Raw genomic sequence first — 23,029 nt, 5'->3', positions numbered from 1 at the left:
AGTCCCACTCCAAGAACCGTCGCCTCCGCAAGCGCGCCTCGCCAACCCGATGAGAGAGGATCAAGAGCGACGCAGATGGGAGCGTACAGTGCGCAAGGAGGGTCAATTATGGTTCCCAGCTTCGGAAGTCGCGCCGGGATCGCAGCGGCACGTGGAGCCAGAGCTCACCCTCTTGCAGAAACGAAGGGGATCATGGGCCGGCAACGCGGCCCGCTCCCTCCGTCGTCTTTCTGGCCCGCACCGCCACCTGCTGCTGCTGCGCATGCACATGGACATCGCGCGAGCGCAGAGATCGTACACACTTTAGCGTACTTCCACACACAACTTTGCATTAAGCAGCAGTACGACAAGGCTGAGGCCCTGAGCCGCGACATGAGCAGCAGCAGCAGCAGCAGCAGCAGCAGCAGCAGCAGCTTCACGCCTTGAAGACGCCCATTCCGAAGCCACAGCGCGCGGCAGCTAGCTCGCTGTGAAAGGGTGGTGGTTCCTTGTCAGTTTGCGTTTGGTCGCTAGCCAAGCAAGCAGCCTCGGAGCACATTCGGATAAACTCGGAAGGAACCATGAGCATGGCGTAGCGTATGTCGCCTGCTGTAGCGGGAGCCCGTGATCATCGTACAGACTTGTCCAGTCGCGAACGCAGGGAGGTTACGAAGGTCTCACGCTTTTCGATTAACGTCGATAGCGTATCAAACGACCAGCTGTGGTGCGGATAGCAATGAAAATCATTATAACATGAAGCAGGAGAACTCTGTTAAAAGTTATTGGGATTTGATTTATAAGTAGGTTATTTTATATGTTTATGATATTCCTATGCAAAAGATGAAATCTGATCGATTTTAGGATCATCTATAAGTTATAGATGATAAAATTAAATCTCAGTGATTTCACACAGTCGATCATACGATTATATATAAAGAGGTAAATTGAGAAATTATAGTTGACCATGATTAAAAAAGATATTGTCTTGGTTTCGTAGAAGAACTCTTGCTCTTTTCTGTAATTCTGCATCGTCGTAACTAACTTAGTTATGCTTCAAAAATTTATGGTATTCAAATCTTGATGTTGGATAATCTATCATTATATGTTTATGTTTTACAGATTTATTTTGATGTTGATAAAAACAAAATTATAGGAAGAATTGATTATCGACAACGTTATACTACATGTAAATAAAATTTGTGAGTAAACGTCAAGACTCAAGTCTCACATTGTAAAATTATCATACATAACCATAACCACAAAATAGAGCAAATTAAATTAAATCAACTATATATATAAATATTTTCTTTAAGTAGTGTTATGGATCTTATGATCCGGCCCATAAAGATCAGTTTCAGGACACGTTAGACAGAAAGAAGTTGATTTGTCAGGATACATTGGACAAAGGGGGAAACTTGACGGTCAAAGTTGACTAGTTTTGCATACACAGGTACGCAATTCCACAATCTTTAATCCGCTTCTTCTTTGAATATTGTTCTTCTTCCTCCGGTGATTGATTTGAGTGTTGAAATAGTCGAGTTAGGGACACTCCTGACCGTCTTCCTCTCACCGTGTTTATGCTTGCAGACCTTGAAGCTCATCCTCTTCTTCCTTCTCACGATATCAATCTTGGTGCTGCGTAGTTGGTGACATGTCCACGAGGCGATCTCAACAAGAACAAGTAGGATATACGGAAATTGTTTTAGAAATTGTGGCAGAAGCTGACACGCACGGCTAAATGTAGGTTGGATGAGATTGTGAGAAGTTATAGTTTGTTTCTTTTTTAGAGTACTTAATAAAATTTGTTTCTTCTCAGTAATGATGTTAAATCAGTTCCAGTCTTTGAGCTTAATAAAAAAATTTCCGGACTAAATAAGCAGCTCCCTTAGTGGCACTTGAGCTTATTTAATTTAATAGTTCGATTAACACTTTTGAAAATTGAAATATCATTTTTAAGGATGGACAATGTTAATAGTCGAACAATTTAAATCAAAATTAAACAAATCAATTTTGTTTTGCCTTCAAATTTTCATATAAAAAATAGGAAGAATCACCTATGAGTGATTTAATAATTTAGCTCTTAAAAATACAAAGTAACTCCATGACTAAGTCAACAAGTCTGAAACATATACATGGTCGAACATGAAAATAATTGAATTGGGAGTTATAAATTATAAAAAAACTTTGGATTCTGATTCCAATATAGTCGAATTCAATTTAATTAGTTTAATTAAATTTAAATTTTTAAAATATCGATTTGATTGAAATAATTAATATTTTAAAATAAAATTTGAATTTTTGAATTAATTGAATCAAATTTTTAACTTTGATCAATTTGATTGATTAATTCAATTTAATCAAATTTTTACTCATCCCTAATCATTTTTATAATTTTTTACTAATATATATAGTCAAAATTTATATTTTTGGTGAAATATAATAAGTACAAAAATAGAAAAAAATTCTTATTTTTGAAAGGTATAAAAAATTTATCCTATTATTTTATTCTTAAAATATTCTAAATCAAACATTGTTCAATAGTTTGAGTTAAAATTATTGTAATATAAAACTACTTTACGTTAAAATAGTTTTAAATTAGTTTGATTGATATTAAAAAAATTAATCAAAATTTAAAAAATATTTTTAGTATAATTTGATAATTTAAGTTGAAGTGCTGTGCTAAAATAAAAGTAAGTACATTGACTATTCCGTTAAAATTGAATAAATTAAAAATTTTGAATTAATCAACTCGATTGAATTTTTAAATAAAAATTAAATAAATCGTACTAATGAAATATTGATTTAAATTTTTTAAATATTATGTGAAATTTATCCATTAGTTAGGTATATATAAATTACTTATTTACTTATGAATTTATTAATTATTTTTTATTTAATTTATTCTATTTACTTAATTTAATTGAATAAGAAATTTTAAAATTAAAATTGAACTAAATTAATCAATATAATCAATTTTGTTTAAAAAATTAAAATTTAAAAATACTTGAATTTAATTTTTAAATTCGATCGATTTTAATTTATTCAATTTAATTAAATTTATAATCATCTTTATTTAAAGATATATAAAAAATAAAAATAAATATAATTTTAATATTTTCTTTAATAGGGGTGTTTTTAATGATAATATAGGTATATATATATAATATTATATCTGTTTAAATATAAATGTTTTGGTTACCAGTTGAAATATCTCGGAAGGAGTCAGGGAGTTACCATTCAAATCGCTTTAATTTGCTTTAATTTTCATTGTAATTTCGACAAGACCCAGTTCTCTATACCCAGTCTCAATTCGCTACGACGGCACGGACCCTCGGATTAAATAAGGCTTTGCCTAAGCATCCGTAAAGTCCAAGACAAAGCGGGTATATTAATGGGTGGCCACAGACAGTATCAAAAAGAAATCCTACTTAAGTTTGAACCAGTAGTGAGTGCAGCAGAAGCAGAAGCAGCAGCAGCCGATCTTTTGAAATACACAAATCTGAATACCCGAATCTTAAAGTCCTCTCGCACCATCCGTCCGTTCGCTTCTCTTTCCCCCTCCTTCCCTCCCATCGCCTCTCTCTCTCTCCACCCGCCGATTCCACCGAATCGAAAGAAAGAGAAGGAAGGGAGACGCTTCTCTCCTCCCGCATCCTCCTCGCCGTCGCGCCTGCCCCGCCCGGCTGTCGGCGAAGGCGCTTCATTCGGCCACCGATCCCTCGGAAGCTCCCCGCGCCGCCTCTCTCTCTCCAGGTGCGTCCGAAGGTTTTCTCGAATTTGGCCGTCTCTCGATCTCGCGACTGCTGTCGCAGTAGCCGGAAGTATAGGCAAAGTTGCCCCCGCCGATCTCATCTTTCGTACGCCCTCACTTCGGATCGCATCGCTGAGGTCCTAATTGGTGCCTTACTCGTCTGTTGTTCCTTTCCCCAAACTTCGTTCGATGTTCTCGCCCGCTACTAGTGACCCAAAATTTTGTTTTCATTTGAAAAGGATTCTATTTCTTCTATTAGCTATTTTCGTTTTATACGATTTGAATTTATCTGGAAATTATTCTGATAGATCAGTGGGGCGAAGTTTTGATTCGAGGTTTTGCAACTGAAGTAGCCGAACCCTTTTCATATGTTCCATACAACCTTGTCTAATTTCTGTTGATGGTGTTCCCGAGCTACTCTTGTGTCATTGCTGGTATTTTAGTTTGATTATGGTTCTCGATGTTGTCGGTGGCATAGTTTGTCGATGTCCTGAACTCTTAGGTACAGATCATATTTTTCTCTCTCTATTTTACTCACAGTTTCCTTGATAGCCGAAATACATCTACCATTTCTTTCCGCTTTTCAATCAGTCTTGGATTGATGAATCTGATTCTATTCATATGTTAAACTGGCCTCTTCAGACATCCTTGACAAAAGGTTTTTAGTTATTGTCACATAGGTAAGTTGACCTACTCATCCAATTATTCACCTCATTATCCAACAGTTTTCCTTAATCTGAGCCCAGTTTAATTAGAAGCTGTTTTCAGTTTAAAATGCCAGCCTGATATTTAAAAATGGAACTTTGTTACTCTTGGATTATGTACATAAAAATGAACAGGATGTTTGTGAATAAACTCGGTACTTGCCCGATATTGAGTTCGTTTATGTTTTTTTTTTGATAAGTATAAAGTGTACAAAATAAACAAGCTTGAACACCAGCGAACTCATTTCATCAATATTCATTAACAAAGCTCGTGAGCACTTTCTAAGCTTATGTGTAACTTGTCTAAATCTTAATTACGACCATTGTTTATTTTTTTTCAAACAAATAAAATGCTCTATAAATTTCTATCAATTTTAATTTATTTATAATATGTTAAAAGTGTAAAAAGATATATAAGTGTCATGACTGGGATCTATATTTTAACAAAATTATGAGGTTAATAATCTCTTCTTAAGCTGAATAGGGAGCTTGAGCTTGGCTCAAGCTTGGTAAAGTTTTTAATGAAGACGCTTGAACAAGCTCGATAAGAACATGAATAAGCTTGAATACATACAAGCTCTTTACTCGACTTATTGATCCCCTAATAAAAGCATGTTAGATGAATCTTATTGAATTATCCACTGTGATGTTCAGGCGCCATTGTCAATGGCTTCAACTAGAAAATCAAGAAATGTGAACCGGCGGTTTAGTAAAGACTTTGAAGAGTGGCCTGAGAAAGACGAGACACTTCCTAAGCAAAGCCGACCACGGGTAAGTTTCTTTCCCTTTTTTTGTTCTGCAACTCATTGTCTGGGTCAAAAAAACTTTGCTTCATCAAGCCAACTGTTTGCCATACTATTTTTTTCAAATGATTACCCTCAAAATGCTACTTCGGATCTTTTGTAAATTTAAAAGAAAAACTGGAGCAAGTTATAGAAATGGAATGTGAACCAATATGATTAGCCTAATGTCATGGCAATCACTGAAAAATCTTATTTCATTTACAAAGTCACTGAAAAATCTTATTTTATCCCTTTATTTGAGTCACATGGTTCTTATTTTATTTGCAAGTGCCAAGTGCATACCTCTTTAGGGAACCTACCCAGAGGGACTTCAAAATTACTTCTTCCACATGTTATGAGCAACTGTGCAAGACTAGTTCATTCACTTCTAGGCAGTCTCTTGGAATGCTTTCCTATATTTTCATGTCCCGCAAATAAAATTTTTCCTGATAATTCTATCCTTATGTGTGAAAAATGACCATGGATCACTGGATTTCATGTTAGAGTTGGCATTTTGCAACCAGAGCATATGAGTAATGACATTAGCCAAACTGAGTCAATGCAATTGAATGGACACAGTTTGCAACCAGAGCATATGAGGAAGCACTTGAATTCTACCAACTCCCTCAATATCTCCCCCCATCACTTCAAGTTGGTTGTGGTGGGCAAATAAATTAGGTTTGTGCTGATGAAGTTTTTATATTATCCTTCTCAGTGAATATTATAGCCTTTAGTTTCCTCTTGCTATCACTTCAGGCATCAAAGCTATCATCATCCACCCATTTCTTCAAAGTTACTTGAGTTGAGAATGTTCTCTGTTATGGAGGAACCAAAATCGAAGTTGAGAGGCACTGTTGGAAGTTGAAACAAATTTTCATGGGTCCAGCTTCACTGTCAAATCTAGGTTGCACGTAATAGAAAAGGCATCAGTGGGTTACAATTATGAATGTTATGGGAAATGGAGAAGGCTACTAAGTAATTGAGGAATATTATATTCATCCCGTATGAGTCTCAGTTGTAGACTGTAATTTCTAGAAAAACAACTATTTCCATTTTTTAAATAATAATGTTATCGGAAATGAAGATTTCTATTACAAACTTCAAAAATGCGGTATTTTTTGGCAACTCTGTTTGCAATTAATATAATTAGGCACAATTATTTTAATTTCAATTTTTTTTGGCTTGCATGAGTAATATGTAATGCAAAAAATGAAATGTTCTCCTCAAAATTTATGCCAGTTATCAATATTATCATCTGGCATCTGAAAATGCAGAAGAAGAAGTTGTCTGACATGCTTGGTTCTCGGTGGAGCAAAGATGAACTTGAACATTTCTATGAAAATTACCGCAAGTATGGGAAAGATTGGAAAAAGGTATGCTTTTTGCCCTCTGAAAAAAATAGTAGAATTGTAATATCATGGGATTGTAATTATCTGAGTTATCATCTCCTTAGATGGTTAAAGTGTGAATGGTTTATGATCTTTTGGATGTAACTTATCTCATTTTTTGATTTCCAGGTCGCTGGCACCTTACGTAACAGAACATCAGATATGACAGAAGCTCTTTACAACATGAACAAAGTAATGCTTCTTGATTTCCTCTTGCTAAAATTGAAAATCCATCATGCATTTTGCACTTCTGTAACAATACTTTGCATGCTGAATTTCTTAGCATGAGGCTCCTTAGGAACTCACAATGTGTTCCAACCCCTTAGTCTGTTGGTGTCATTTTTCATCTATGTAATTGATTTTCTTGATTTTAAGGCACCATTCAGAGGAGAACCGACATAGTATATTTGGGTGTAGTCTCATTGTTATTGTTTTCTTCACATCCATATAAGCATGAAATTTGGTGTCACACAAGATAAACAAGTTTCTGATTATCTATCTAAGGTAGACAAGAAAACTTGGATTCATTTTGACTTCAGTTCTGAACTTTCTTTAAGGTACAAAGTTCTAGAAAATTTTTTATGTGTTTTACTAGAGATTTCTTTTCAGTTTAAGAAAAATAAAGATCTAGTTGTATGGTTGTGCAGAGCAAGATTAAGTACATTGAATCCAGCTCTTGTATTTGTTTTTCTAATCTGCTCATGCTTTTGAGGTTCCTTGACACACTGACTTTTTAGTTTCTGCAATAACTGTGACAGAAAAAAAACTTAACGTCACTTTTATCAGATTTAAAATTTAATAATAAAACTGGTGGAAATTGACCTGAGTATGAAGTTGAAACTAAATTCATTTCAGTGGGCATCTTCCATGCTTGTATCCATTTTTTCTAGATATTCGACAACTTTTCAGGTTGGTTTAAATAACACGATTTATCTCTATTGTTCTTATTGAAAACTCAATGCACAAGATCCTTCCATCTCTCTCCATCAATTTTTGCAGGAGAATGTAGGCTATAACAGCCAATTTTTAATTGTTTTCTTTTCTTTTCTTTTTAAAGTAGTAAGCAGCCAATGCCTTTTGTCAGAGTCAACTACTTATTTATTTATTTTGTAGAAGAGCAATTGATATTCATTTTCTCTATTGTATTTTTATGATTATGCATAAAGACAGTGAACAACATGGTTATGCTGGTGAATCTTTAACATTTATTATGGATCAGGCATATTTGTCACTTCCAGAAGGAACAGCAACTGCAGCTGGATTAATTGCAATGATGATTGATCACTACAACAATCTGGTAAGATTTAAAAATTGTTCATGTAATCTTAAATTTACTGGTAATTTGAGACTGATTTTATAGGTGATGATGCTCAGTGGAACTTGTAAACCTGATTGAAGAAGTAACATAACATCCTATTATATTTCAACGTGATGGCTAGATACAGCATCTTTAGAATTAAATGTTTTGATTATTCTCTTTCTTAATGTAATGATTGTTAACATTGATCATTTAACTAATTAACTAATCATCCACAAACTATCTTACTTGAAATGTAATCAACAAATTGATAAAGAACTATTTTCTACATTCTTTTATTCATCAGCGGTTGCTTGAATGAGCCAATGTCTAGAAGTAGTATGCTTCTGGCTAAACTTTGGAATCATTGTTCATCCTGGAATACCAGTGATTTTGCTTTTTCAATGACAGATTTTATTTCCTAAATGATAAGCCTGCAATCGACAGATTTTATTTCCTAAATGACAAGACTGCAATCCTTTTCTGCAAGCAGACTACACATAGATGGGTTTCTCCTTTTTCCCTACATAAGAAGAATAATTGCCTTTTGAATCATATCTTGGATTTTAATGGCCATATAATTCTTCAATGATAAAACAGCGATCTTGAAAGTGATTTTCTAATTGTCATTTTTATCTCCTAACTAGGGGTGTAATCGAACCGAGTCAAACCGAATAGTAAGAGGCTCGAGCTCGAGCTCGGTTCGTTTTCCCTAAACTCAAGTTCAGTTCGAGTTTGATTCGAACTTTAATTCTTAAGTTTGAGCTCAGCTCGTAATGAAATTAAATAGTTTGTGAATGGCTCGAGCTCGGTTCGTAAATATCTTGTTTAAAAGTTAAACGAATTTAGTTCGAGCTCAATTCGAAAATAACTCGTTTAAAAGTTAAATGAGTTTAGTTTGAGTTCGGTTCAAAAATGACTCGTTTAAAAGTTAAACGAGTTTAGTTCAAGCTCGACTCGTTAATATATAATATTTATAATTCATGTAATATATATAATATGATAAACGAGCCTCTTAATGAACGCATTCACGAGTCTCTAAATGAACATGTTCGTGAGCTCACGAACCAAATACTGTTAAGCTCAAGCTCGGCTCGATAATGTTTTTGAGCTCGAAATCAGGCTCGAGCTCAGCTCGTTAATTTAATTGAATGAACTTAAACGAATTTTTTCTCGAACTGAGACCCGAATAGCAACGATTTGACTCGTTTACACCGCTACTCCTAACTATTCTCTCTTGAAACACATGATATTATTATTATTATTATTTGTAAAGGTGGAAAAGTGGGACCTGGAGGATGTGAGATTCATAATATATCTAGCATTATATATATATTTTTGCCTCGTTACAGTTCCTCTGCATCTCTAGTTTTGTTTCTTTTTTTCTTGGTGCTTAATGAAATATGCTTTGTATTTTCCTTGTCCTATTATCTTGTTCTCTATGCAATTAGAATATTGTTAACCTTCCTGTTTGGTTGCCTCCATGATTTTCTTAAATTATAAGTCGTTCTTACTGCTAAGAATCAGTTAATCTTGTGGATTCTGTCAGCTTTTCTTATGACTTCTAAGTTCTTGAAGTTTGCTCTTTTGAACCCACATTCAGTTTGTTGGTATCTATGATCTAAAGCTGATAATCATCAATGAACAGGAAGGAAGCAACAGTGATCGGGAAAGTAATGATGCAGCAAGAACATCTCAAAAGCCTCAAAAGCGTGGCCGGGGGAAATTTCAGATTAGCTCCAAAGGTTCTGATGGATACTCTCCTGATAGGTTGCAAAATCAATCAGGGTCATCAAGATATGGATGCCTATCTTTGCTGAAGAAGAAACGTTCTGGAGGTAAATGTCATGCTTTTGAAATGGCTAAATATTATCTCAGTGTTTTTTCCCACCATGTGGCTGGAAGCAATTTAATTGAATTGAAGTTTCAGCATGCTATTTTCCCTTCAAAAAGATAGTTGAGTGAGTAATATCTGCGAAGGTTTTCCCAACCAGGAATTTTACTCCCTCCAGTCATCTCTAAAATCCTTATCCACTGACTGTGTGCTTGTTGCTTTCATTTTTCTTTAAACTTTAATGGTGGTGTTGGTCTTCCTTTTCTTCTGTTGCAAGAATTTACAGGCACTCAGGTGGTGATGAGTGCTTCTTATTTGCTTTATTTTGGCTTTATTGGCGGTGCGATACCAAACTCTTAGGGGGTTGGTCTCTCCCTTGCATTCATTTTTCTGTTGCAAGAACCTTGGATGCTAGCACTGGGGCGTTAATTAGCTGATTTATTTTATCTGAGGGCTGTGTGAGAGTAGGCATCTGGGGTTCTCGAGTGCTTAATGGAGATTTTCTATATAGAGACTGGCATGCTCAATAGGGTTGTCTTGCTTCCTTTATAGCGGTCTTTCTTTCTTTTTTCATTTTAATAAATTTGGAAAAATTTGAAGCCAAATGTACTTGTTCTTAGTATATATTACTCCATCTGTAAGCTAGAACATAACTGAAATTCATAATAAATTCAAAATTAGACACATTATGAATTGAAAACTTGTCTAACCTAAACTTATCAAGTACAATGTAATTGACTAATTTGACTTTGCTTAACATTCCAAAATTTTTGCTCTCATGTTTCTTTTCTTAAATTTACCATTATCACAAATAGGAGTTTTGGGGTCTCAGCACGTTCTTCAGAAATATGGGCATATAAAAAATTATCCTTCTGAACCTACTAAACAAGGTTTTCTTTATCATATCCCATGGATTATGGCACCTAAAACAAATGTTTCTATCATGGAACACTTGATGAAAGTTGTACCCTTGAGGAAGCTTCTATAAACAGAATCTCACTTGTGATGCAGCAGCTTTTATTGTTTTCGACCTTGTGCTTGATTTTTCATGTCATTATGTGTTCTCGATTCCTTTTCATATTCACATGGTCTTTTTCCCATCTGATGAATTAAATTGATTTGAAATATTGTAGATCTGTTTTCTGCAAATCAGCCTCGAGCTGTTGGAAAAAGGACTCCTCGTGTCCCTGTTTCAAATCTGTACAACAAAGATGATAAGGAAAGACCAACATACATGAGTAAACAGTCTTCGATGGCAGAAGTTGATTCTGTTGATGATGAAGGTGCTCATGTTGCAGCCATGGCTTTGACAGAGGTTCTGCAAAGAGTAGGCTATGGCTCACCACAAGTTTCTCTAACACCTGGAAGAAGGATCAACCATTCAAATTGTTCTACTATTAAACTTAGTGAACAAAGGGTAGTTGTGTGTGCTTGTATTATCCATCTTGATGCTTTAGTTTTCTATGTATGTTGAACCGTTCTCCTTTATGAATCTAGAGTGCTGAAATGGAGACAGACAAGTCAAAATTAATCAGCGTTCAAACGGATGGTGATTTTCATGAAGCTAGTTTAGGTAGTAGGGAAGCTGAGAATTTGTATTTTACTAGAGATGAAAAAGAAGGTGAAGGAGCAGTTGGAGCTCCAAGAAGGTCGAAGAAGCATCAAGGAAAAGTACCGAGAAACCTAGACACTGAAAACGTTCAAATCGATGATGATAGGGAAGCATGCAGTGGTACTGAGGAAGGATCGAGTGTAAAAAAAATTAAAAATGAACAAGACATAGAGATTAGAGACAGTAAATCCAGTCATGGATCTTCAAAGAAAAGAAGCCGGCAACTCTTTTTTGGAGGTTTGGTTCAAACTGCCCTTGTTTATCTCTCTATTCTGTGATTATTGTTAGATGCAGTTGCTCTTTTCTTTAGTTGGGTTCATGAGTCTGAGCATTTTTGAAATTAACATTAACATTGGCATTTTCTAGGTTGACATAACAGAAATTGGAACCAATCTGTTCTAATTTGTATTTTGATTGTTGTTGTACTGATGCACTCACTAAAATAAAGTGAATATTAAGCTAGATATGTTGATATGATTAAATTGGTTTGAATATGAATGGTAAAATAGTCTTGCAAATAGCTCACTAAATAAACAAGATTCATGTAGCCAACCCCAAAATGTTGGAACAAACATGGTATCATGATAGTGATGAATCAAAATGGTGCTGATGATTATGATACATGCATAGCTACCTTCCTGACCCAAGAATGTCTTTAATGTTTGCTTGATACTTCATCCATGCATGGAAGTCTGGGTCCATGCCTGACTGAGATGTACGCCATTTACTGATTAGAACCCATGTTGAGTGATAGTGTTAAATCAATATTACGAGTGTCTTTGCATTTTTTATGACAATTTCCTCTGGATGGGTCAGCAGCAGAGAGTATTACATGGTCTTTTCTAAATGAGGCTGACAGAATATTAAGAAAATACATTTTTTCATATTGCAAACTCGTTCAAATTGTTTTGTTGTTTGAATGTTTATTTTTAAAGTAAACCTAGATTTCATGCTACAAAGTCATCAAGTAAAATCCTTTTGTTGCTAATGTTGGGCATAGTACCCATCCCATTATTTCTGTTTCCTGTTTCTTCTCCAAATTTCTTATCATTTGATGCTTTGCTAACTAGACGTGGAAAATTCACCCATATGGTTTTTGTTGGCAGATGAGAACACTGCCCTGGATGCTTTGCAGACACTAGCAGATTTGTCTGTTAACATTTTGCTGCCATCATCTGTTGTTCAGGCAGGTTAGTTTCCAAACTTTCTCACCCTCTTCATTTTCTCTCTATCAAACTGCTGATCACCTTAACAATTTAATATACTATGCTCAAATTAGTTGAAAATAATTATCTATAGAATGAATTGAAAAAGGTTCAAACTCTTGAGTCATGCCGGTGTTTCTTTGATTGGAACAATACTGTTTTGGTATCGTGCTGGTGATTTTGATACCATGCCAAGGTTCCGATATTCAAAATCTAGACTGCTGTGTGCTTTTAGGGATATGGGATATGGGCAAGTATTTAAGTTATCCAATAGTAGTATTTGATGATTCTTTCAAAGAAAGATGGAGGACATGATTCGTTTTAGGTAGGTTGGCTGTGTCTCTTGGTCCAAGTGGTCCATGGCCAAAAGGCGCTTCATAATGCTATAAGGCATCTTCTCTATGGAAGATATGGAAGGGGAAAAGAATAATACAAGTGCACCTTCTGCTAATTTGGATATCTTGGTGGTCTTGTGAGTTGTGAAAGAGGCCAGGGCATGTAGATGGGAAGTTTTCCATGGATTGGATCAAGGTTTGAAATTTTGTTCCTAACTAGGCTCTCAGTCTCCAACTAAAACTAGATGTTTCAATGTTGTGCTGATAGTGCTGACACACAATATTAAAGACACCAACTAGAGGAAGGAATTGGTTCAGAGGAAAGAGGAAGAAGATTGAAGGAGAAAAAAGAAAGAAAACTCTAACCTCATTGTGCGGTTGTCACAGAGCTTGTGTCATCATCTCGCATTGTAGCGGTCATCGTTGTCGCACCAAATGGTTGAGTGGCTTTGTCATCTTGGACAACAAAAGCCTTAAGTGGCTTGATCTCAGATATTGGAAGCCTCAAGCAGCTTCATCTTCAATAGCTGAAGCCTTGAGTGGCTTCATATTTGCTGTGGTTCATCTTCTAAAGTGGAAGCCTCGAGTGACTTCCTCTTAGACAATGGAAGCCTTGAGCGACTTCGTCTTCTTAGACAACGAAAGCCTCAAATGGCTTTATAGTCTCAGAATGCTTGTAGAAGCTTCATTAGATGAGTCTACTCTTCTTTAAAGTTTATGCATAATCCATTAATACAGAAAAAAGGGGTAGGCAATTTTGAATCACCCAATCCAATCCAAATGGTCTTAGTAGAAGATGATGCCCAAACAGCTATATTGGATGGATTAGATACCATTTGGGATGGTGTCATCCACAATGTCATGAAGTATCCAATTAGTTAAATGTTAACACTGAGCTGACATGAGACGATAACAACTTTTGGTCCATGTTCATTCAGTTCTTACCAATTCTTGATTTTTGATATTATATAAGCTTTCTAAATATAATATTAGACATGATGACCCATCCTTTTAGTTTCCTGCTTTGCCCACACATGAAATATTGCTTCTGGCCTTTACTGATTAGTCTAATCTAATCCGATTGTATGTATACCTATATATCTAGGAGGATTCATCTGTTCTATGTTTCTTGTGTGTTGTCTTTGATTTCATGTTCATTACCTGAGCATTATGTTTCTTGTGCTATCTTGTCATGTGTAGAATCATCAGCCAGGGTTAAAGAAGAACAAAAAAATATGGATATGGACGAGAAGCCTAATATATCTGAATCATTACCCTTAAATTGCCATAGAGATAAGACTAAAGTTTCGGGAAAAAGGGAGCGACGGAATCCTTCAAGTGTTGGTTCTGACATGCTTTCCAGGAAAAGCTCTAAAGCTGCGAAGGGCTCACAGCTTGATGCAAAAGCTATTGCTGACATGAATCTTCAAGCCCAACAATGCATAGGTCTGACAGAGAAAAGAAAAACAAAAATGTTTTCTTCAAAAGTATGAGATCTGTCATCATTTAAGTATTTTCAGCTTCATCTGATTTAAGCAGTTATAATAGTTTTTTTAAAGTTCCAATTTGATGCAGAAGTTATTATTCTCTTCCTCTGTTTATTCACTGTTCACAGATTCCACGCTTGGACTACTTCAATGACCTTCATAAAAATGAATCACAGAGAATGGAGGTAATTTGCATTTCGTCAGATTTTATTTTTTATTTGAGGCAAAAGATTATCCAATAATTATAAATTAAGCAATATATGCACACAAGGGCAGCCTTTCAAAAATTCTAATATTTTGGCTGTTGATACCATTTTACTAAAGCTTTAAAGAATTTCTATTTTGTGGCTTCAGCAACATATGTATATATCACCTATATAATCATTATATTGTCATCATCAAAGAGCCATGTTTTTCACCACTATTTGAGGTTGACTACATGGATCTTATCTCTTCACTGGCTCCCCTGTGCATATTTTTGTTGAAATTGTATGATTTTTATTCATGCTGTTATAATCATGTTCGTTAGGCTTCTGCTGAAGACGGAAAAAGATTCACTGCTAAGGGTAAACGAGTAAGTCAAGTTACTCCATTGGTTAGGCAAGACAAGTTTGTTAAAGCACCAGAGAATTCTTCTCCTGTTGATGCTGGAAGAGCAACTATACACTTAAGTGAAACAACTGTTCATGTTGCCACTGAAAATCAAGGTAAATTGCTTGGCTCAAATAGAAATCGTCGCAAAATAAGCTTGATAAAAGCATTGGACTGGAAGGATTTTAAACCTAGCAGTGTAGCTGATCATCCTGATAGACCCTCTCATTCGATCAGCAGCACATTTGAGCTTAAGGTGATTGTATACTCGTGTGGTCAATATTTTTTTTAGAAAAATATCACTACTACTAATAATGTTCTATTCACTTCATTTCAGGGAAAACTTTCTCATTGTCTGTCATCTAAACTGCTTCGTAGATGGTGTATGTTTGAGTGGTTTTACAGTGCCATCGACTATCCATGGTTTGCCAAAAGTGAGTTTGTGGAGTATTTGAATCATGTGAGGTTAGGGCACATACCTAGACTAACTCGTGTGGAGTGGGGTGTCATACGAAGGTATGCCTTAAACCAAAACTCTTAATTTGACTTGCAGTCTATAACCTTGTTGGTTCAAATTTCAGTTCTCTTGGAAAACCACGACGATTCTCAAAACAATTTTTGAAAGAAGAAAGAGAGAAGGTTGAGCAGTATAGAGAATCAGTTAGGACACACTATGCTGAACTTCGTGCTGGCCTTAGAGAAGGTCTTCCACCAGACCTAGCTCGCCCCTTATCAGTCGGCCAAAGGGTCATCGCTTGTCACCCTAAAACAAGAGAACTTCATGATGGAAGTGTTTTGACTGCTGACCGTAATAGATGCAGGGTTCAATTTGATCGTCCTGAATTAGGGGTTGAGTTTGTTATGGTAATCCTTTACTTCACTGTATTTTCTATCGGTTAACTAATATTGATTATCTAGTCTGTTTTGACAGATTGCCAAATTGTTTTCTTTACTTTTACTCTGTTTGGCTTGCATTATGAACTATATAAATTGTCAAATTATTTCTTGATTACTGCAAAATAACTTTCCACTTTCCCGTTTTGACAGCTTAAACTGATGGATAAGGTTCTTTTGCTTCTGAAAACTATTGGGTGTTCTTTTGCTTTTGAAAACTATTGGGTTGAGTCTTTTCATCCTGTTATTAAACATTCTCAAAGTTGGTAGTAGGTGAATTAATATGACTATTCATACATTAGTATTCACAACTATTTGCTATCTGATAAAGTGTTCTTTTCCCTGCTACTCACAAGTCTCAAATAAGGATGCCAATTTACTATCTTGCTGTATCAGCATCATAATATGATTGTGACTTGTATTGTGCCAGTCTAGCACCGTATGGCATCTGCCACTCTGGTGTATTGCAAGTGACTATCAGCCACATTTCATTGATGTCTAGCTCAACATCAGTTTCAAGGCAATACCCACCAGTTGACCTCATCTTTATCCCTTTCAATCGTCTTAATTGCATGTATTTTATCCCTTGTACATGTTAATTCTTTTTCCCTCTCAGTTTCTTTTTTCCCATTGGTTCTGTCATAATTTATCTAATTGTTTCATTAAGAATATTCTGTGTGATATATCCATTAGATCTGTACCTTTCCTTCTCATCAGTTGATATATGTTTTCAATGAGAATTATTCTTTTTTAGAATTTTATTTGAGATGTCTGTGCGTTTTGTGCTTGGTGTCAGAAATTGGTTGCTTCACTAACCTCAGGCTCATAGTCTACTGCTCAACCATCACAGCACCAAATTATTAGCTATGGGTTCCTGAGAAGTTTAATTATTAGCTACAACATTCACTTGCTGATAACAGTTATAAGAACGGATCCTGTTTAGGACATAATTATCTATCAATAACTCATCATTACAAATCATTAAATCACTCATCATTACATGCTAGTTTGATCAAATCATTTTTGTGACTAATATTAACTCAAGCTATTTGATTTGGGTACATCTATGGACTCAAAACACATAAATATCTGAATATTGTTGACCTGCCTAGATGCCTTATGTGGTTAGATACCGAGCATTATTTTATATCGAGTATGCAACATGCTCTTTTCATCCATTTACTTTTCTGGCTGCATGGTGTTTTTATTTAAAATTTTCTTTTTATCAAATGATTTGACTCTTTATCCACAATAGGGATAATACTGACTCTTGAATGTCATGCATTTATTATTATTTATTTTTCAGGATATTGACTGCATGCCACTCAATCCCTTTGAAAACATTCCTGAAGCATTGAGAAGGAATATTGGTCTCGGCAGACAAAGTAACAGTTTGAAGGATCTAAAACTAGATGATTGCACCAAGGATTGGCGAACTGGAAATTCTACGAGACTTACTCCGAATGAGAGTTTTGACATTGGTGGTGGGAGTTCCCCTACTTCTACTACTAGTTATCAAATGAATACATTAATGAAACATGCTAAGGTTACTCCTTTTCACTGTATGGTATAATCTGAAGCATTCTAGAAGGCTAGTGAGTCATCTGATACAATGAACTTTTGGCAGGGGGACACATTAGATGCCATCGTGCAAGCAAAAGCTACGGTAAATCAAGTTGCTGTTGCAGCACAGCAGGCGATGTATAATCAACCCTGTTCTCTATCACAAATTCAGGAAAGAGAAGCTGATATAAGGGCTCTTGCTGAGTTATCACGTGCTCTTGATAAAAAGGTAATGTTTGCATGTTTATTCAGTCCAATAATATAGTTTCTATTATGACCTCTCATTATATTCTAAATGTGAAGACACTGTTGAGTACTTTGAGTCATCGCCAAGCAACTAATTTCAGTTGAACCAAACATAGTTTTATAGTTTGGCATGCCTATATAATCAAGAGGCAAATGCATTTCAATGAAAGTAGATAGACATTAGGAATTCCAAACTTCCAAAATCATACAAATTGATCGAAGAGGTTAATGAATATTAATATTGAAAAAATAAATTGCCCCTTCCTGAACTATAATAACCATAAATTGAAAGAAAAGCTGGAGGGGTGGGGTTTCGTGGTGGTGTGATCTGCAGTTGGACTTACCTTAGATGCTAAGATGCATTGAAGTAGGGATAATGTTTTTGTGTTGCTTGGCCTCTTTGAGGTTCCTGTCCAATGACCACTGCAGTAGCAATGATTATTTCTCCTCCCAACATGTGTCTTGGGCATTTTTCTGCATTCTCCATCTCTATTCAAAACACACCAGGCTCCTCTCCTCTTCACTCATCCTTCCTTTCATTCTAATACCTCTAAACTCCATAAACAATGACATGAAGAGTTCGGTTAATGAGATTTTGAAGCATCTTGCTATTTTGCTATGTTGACTTTGAAGGTTGTAGCAATAATACACAAATGGTTCAGAAATTGTGTGACAATATATCTTGTAGTCGTGACATGGCTGGTGCTAGTGAAGTGGCTCGACTATTGTACCACCATTGGGTAAAGGTGTGAATGTTCGAAGTACCTCATTACAAGGTAATCTTTGTTGTTTCTTTCCTTTAATGGGACAAAGGTATCTAATAAATATTGTTGTTGACATCAACATGATAGGCTTTCCAAACCATGCTAGCAAGCAATCCTCTTCATTGGAATCCTGCCTAATAGTAAATAATATAAACTGTAGCAAGCTATTCAACATTCAAAAATCCATTCATGGTTTCCTACACCCAATTTTGTTTTGTATGAAATTGTTGGTATGTATCTAGACAAAAAAGTGGAAGAGATCAAGATAAATATCTTTTTTGTGCAAGAAGCAATAAGACTGTATAGGTTTCATCATTCAAAAGTCCAGTCATGGTATCCAACGTCCAATTTGTTTTGTAAAATTGTTGGTTATGTATCTAGACAAACAAGTAGAAGAGAGATCTTTTTTGTGCGAAAAGCAATAAGGACTATATAGGTTGCATCATTGTGCAATAGCTAGCCAATATCATCATGGATGAGCTTCATCAACTTTCTACTTTACTATAATAGTAAGGTGAAATTTCACAAGCTTATCAGTTCAGTTGCAGAATATCCTGATGCTTACATATATGGCTTAATAGATAGTTTAGTGTGAGAAATTGGTGAAGAACACATAGTGCATAGTACAAACAGTCACTGACAAAGATGCCAAGTGCCAACTTCAAGAAAGCTTAGAAGCTACTAGCATAAGAGCATCACACAACATTGATCTAATGCTGATGAAGTTTGAGAAACTTGATCATGTAAAGAAGGTAGTGAAAATGAGACAATTGTTGATTAATTCCTCTATAACCTTATGGATTAATGGGAAAACTGGTTTGATGGGGGATCCTACAACCTTGAGCTATTCGGTTTCTAAATTCTCTTATTAAAGTCATTGTCCTAGAAAAGGTCAGATTAAAGGCATATTTACTTCAAAGGATTGGGATACTTGTCGATATGTTAGCATCATTTTAGTGTACGGATACCAAAAAGATTATTTTATCTATTGGTTGAAATTTCGTGCCATGCTACTCAATGTGGCTGAAATTTTATATTCTGGTATGGAGCCCAATATTGGTTTGTATTAGTAATTTTTTCTGTGTCGTGTGTCTTGAGTTGTGCCATATTGTGCCAACAATCAACATGCTTTTACAAACCAAAGTGAAGATGAATTGAAATGAATACAATGATAATTTAGATGTTTGTTATATTTTTATAATTATTTTCTTCAATTAGAGAGTATTAATTCAAATGATATACATCTAAACAATAGTGAAGTTGAATAATTACATTAGATCGCAAACTTTCAATGTGATTCTGGCTTGTAAACTTTCACCATTCCTGTAGTAGAAGCTCATCAAGTTCTTGTTCTTCATGTATACTAGCTTTTAGTAATTATGTAGTTAATGTGTTCTGATGCATTTACAGGAAGCTCTTTTGAAGGAATTGAGGAATATGAACGAAGAAGTATCTGAAAAGCAGCAAGATGGTGATACCATAAAAGATCTGGAGCATTTCAGAAGGCAGTATGCCATGGTGCTTGTTCAGCTACGTGATGCTAATGATCAGGTCTGATTTTTGCAAAATTTTAACCAATTAGCATGTTGATTCAGGGAATTTCTTCAAACTAAATCCTGGCATTTTTGGGATTTAGGTTGCTTCTGCTCTGCTCTCTCTAAGACAGCGTAACACATACCATGATAACTCAACACCTTCATGGAATAGGCCATCAGAAAATTCTGAAGTTCTTGGACTTCCAGAAACGTTCAATTCATCTGCTCTTCTCAATCTGGAATTTGGATCTAATGTAGTGGAAATTGTTGAAACTTCAAAGCGAAAAGCAAGGGCAATGGTTGATGCAGCAGTCAAGGTATTTTGATGCTTTAACATGTCAATGTTCTTTCATTACTCCTTTTACTTCCAATTAGCATGGCTTCATTACATATATTATTATCCACTGTCCAACTTCATTGGTACTATTTATCTGTGACCTAGTACTAGTTTCCCCTTTCAAGTTTCTATTGATAGCTGCTAGTTTCCCCTCTCAAGTTTCAATTTCTTCTTTTATGTTCTGTGTATATGACTACAGACCAATTCTTCTTATTTTTGATTTGTTTCTCAGGCAATGTGCACACTTAAGGAAGGAGAAGATGCCTTTAATAAAATTGGGGTGGCTTTAGATTTAGCAAATAATTCTGTTTCTAGTAAAGGAGTGGTACAAGGGCCTCCTAATTCTGGACATGGCAATACAGCAAATCCAGAGCACACAGGAAGGATATTTGACTCAGCAACATTTAGTCCAAAGTCTAATCATCTATCTGATGCTGATCTTCAAATTCCTTCTGAGCTAATATCGTCATGTGTATCTACCTTGCTTATGATTCAGGTAAATTTTGCTGGCAGTATCTAAAAGATATTGCCTTTTTCATATTGCCACTCGTTCATCTAGATTGTAGAATATATGGCGTTCACCTTATGCAAGCAAAAAGAAAAAAAATAGATCCTTTTAGAAAGAATAATTCTGCAGTATATAATTTTCAAGTTTCTTTCATTTCTAGTTTAGGATAATTTTATTATTCTCACTTTGATTGTTTCTAGCAAATTTAGTTTATTTTAAAACAAGTCTTGAGAGACTGGTTTATTTTAAGATATCTAAAGGATCACCTCCCGTCGTTTTATTCATTGAATCTTTAATGATAATTTTTCCTCCCCTACTATTCTATTCTTTCTTGAGAAGTCACTGATTGAGGTATGCACTCATTTGATATTGCTGACTAATGTACTTGGTTCCTGCTCGTATTGAGTCAAGTTAACTTATATCAGTGCCCAACTTCAATCTTCCACCTCGCATCCACACTCCATCATCCTTCCCTCCACTCAAACTCATCTAACTGTAAAATTGTTACTCCTCTCACTTCTCCCATTTCATTCATGACATTGTTTACCTCATCTCCACCGCGTTCATTGACTGGTCTATCATTCTTTTCTCCCTTATGCCATGATTCTCCCTCTCATATAGACCCAGTTGGTGGCTTTTCTGCCCTGCCTCCACACATCTGAATAAACAAAAAACTCATTTAACCCCTGCCCTTGTAATCGAGGGAATATTTAACCCTTAGTTGATCACATGATCACTCATTTATGCAACTGATCATATAACAATCCATGCCGTCATTAAAATATTTCTTGTATTAAACTTGATAGCACCACTTGTACACCTCAACATTAATATTTCACAGACCTTGCAAATTTGTGTATACGATTGATAAGGAACACAAAAGTGATCATTTTTTGAAACAATCCCATAGTTTTTGCTGAATTTTCATACCACACTCAACTATTAAATATTCTCTTCTCCCCTTCAAAAGAAACATTCTCCTATTGTTTTTCACAATGCTTTGTCTGGATTGATCGTGCAGGTCTGCACAGAGAGACAATATCCACCTGCTGAGATTACCCAGATTCTTGATTCTGCTCTCGCGAGTTTGCAACCATGTTCGCCACATAACCTTCCAATCTACAGGGAAATTGAGACTTGCATGGGTATAATTAAAAATCAAATGTTGGCTTTGATACCAACCCCAAATACTATTGCCCCAGAAATTTCCACAGCTTAGAAGTTTCTCACTTCTGCCTGTTTCCCATTTGTGTAGCTAAGCAAAATGATTTTTTTTAGCTTGTTCATTTTCTTCTTAATTGTTTCTCAATCAAACAAATTTTCTTTACCTGATAGGTTTGGTACTCAGGTTGATCCATCGTATTTACAAATATGCTTCATAATTTTCTTCTGTCTAAACTAGCAAATAATTCAGCTTTCCAATTTATTGTACATCTATCATATTTCTTTTTGTAACTGCTTCTTGTGTTTCTGTGGCTACATGTATTATCTACCTACATGTATTGTTCATGAATTATCTATTTCATTGTGATTTAATCCAACAAAAAGTTGGATGGTAAACATCTCTAACGATCAGCAACTTGCCGATTGTTGATTGCCATTTCCCTTAAATCAACATCTTTTTTTTCATGAATCATATTAATTGAATCTTTAATTTCATGCAGATTTAATTACATTTCTTAAAATGCTTTTACATTTTTGTAATGCATAAATTATCTAAAACTTTTAAAGGCTAAGTTATCTGATAAGCTCGTTGAGTCGATTCATTTATCATGTGTTATTGTCGTGTCAATTTTTTTTATGGGATAAAGTCGTAAGAGCGTTTTTATTTTTTGAAATTATCAAAGATGTGTCTTTTATTTTTATTTTTTAATCAAAAACATCCTATCTCATTAATAATTCATATATAATATCTGTATTAATTTTTTTTCAAATTTTGAATTGGCATAGAGTAGTAATTATAAAATTGTAGTTGTTATATTTTTTTATAGTAGTTATGATTTTATAATTATTATAATTTATATTTAATCTTTTCAAAAATATTTATATTTTAATAGTTATGATTTTATAAATATTATAATATAAAATTAATTAATTTATTTAATATTTATATTATAATAGTTACGATATTATATTTTGAAAAAATGTGAGAGCTTTTGGGATAAGTCGTCCGAGGGAAACCAAATTGAGATGACCGTAATGCCCTCTTGCATCACA

The 23,029-nt window shown here is 35.0% G+C and overlaps 1 protein-coding gene across 2 annotated transcripts; it reads left to right on the top strand.

Moving 5' to 3' along the window:
• Positions 1-3,595: 3,595 nt before the first annotated feature.
• Positions 3,596-22,234, top strand: LOC141821169 (protein ALWAYS EARLY 3-like). Of its 2 annotated transcripts, XM_074708552.1 has the most exons (20): positions 3,596-3,732; positions 5,089-5,205; positions 6,491-6,589; positions 6,734-6,796; positions 7,824-7,901; positions 9,550-9,739; positions 10,869-11,152; positions 11,233-11,584; positions 12,454-12,537; positions 14,088-14,374; positions 14,503-14,559; positions 14,904-15,221; positions 15,303-15,481; positions 15,547-15,829; positions 17,166-17,405; positions 17,487-17,651; positions 19,843-19,983; positions 20,069-20,284; positions 20,537-20,800; positions 21,834-22,234. In XM_074708552.1, the coding sequence occupies exons 2-20, from the start codon at positions 5,101-5,103 to the stop codon at positions 22,029-22,031; spliced, it is 3,603 nt and encodes a 1,200-aa protein (XP_074564653.1). In that variant the 5' UTR covers positions 3,596-3,732; positions 5,089-5,100; the 3' UTR covers positions 22,032-22,234. The 2 variants fall into 2 exon arrangements, with proteins under 2 accessions (XP_074564653.1, XP_074564654.1); XM_074708553.1 differs by lacking the exons at positions 3,596-3,732; positions 5,089-5,205; positions 6,491-6,589; ... (1 more) ...; positions 7,824-7,901; positions 9,550-9,739 and adding an exon at positions 9,988-10,098.
• The last annotated feature ends 795 nt before the right edge of the window (positions 22,235-23,029 follow it).

The sequence above is a fragment of the Curcuma longa genome, chromosome 2, assembly GCF_044706935.1.
Source record: "Curcuma longa cultivar G26 ecotype Majalengka, Jawa Barat chromosome 2, ITB_CL_G26_1.1, whole genome shotgun sequence".
Taxonomy (NCBI): Eukaryota; Viridiplantae; Streptophyta; class Magnoliopsida; order Zingiberales; family Zingiberaceae; genus Curcuma; species Curcuma longa.
Note: the sequence above shows the minus strand (reverse complement) of the source record. Positions and strands in the feature narration are given on the sequence as shown.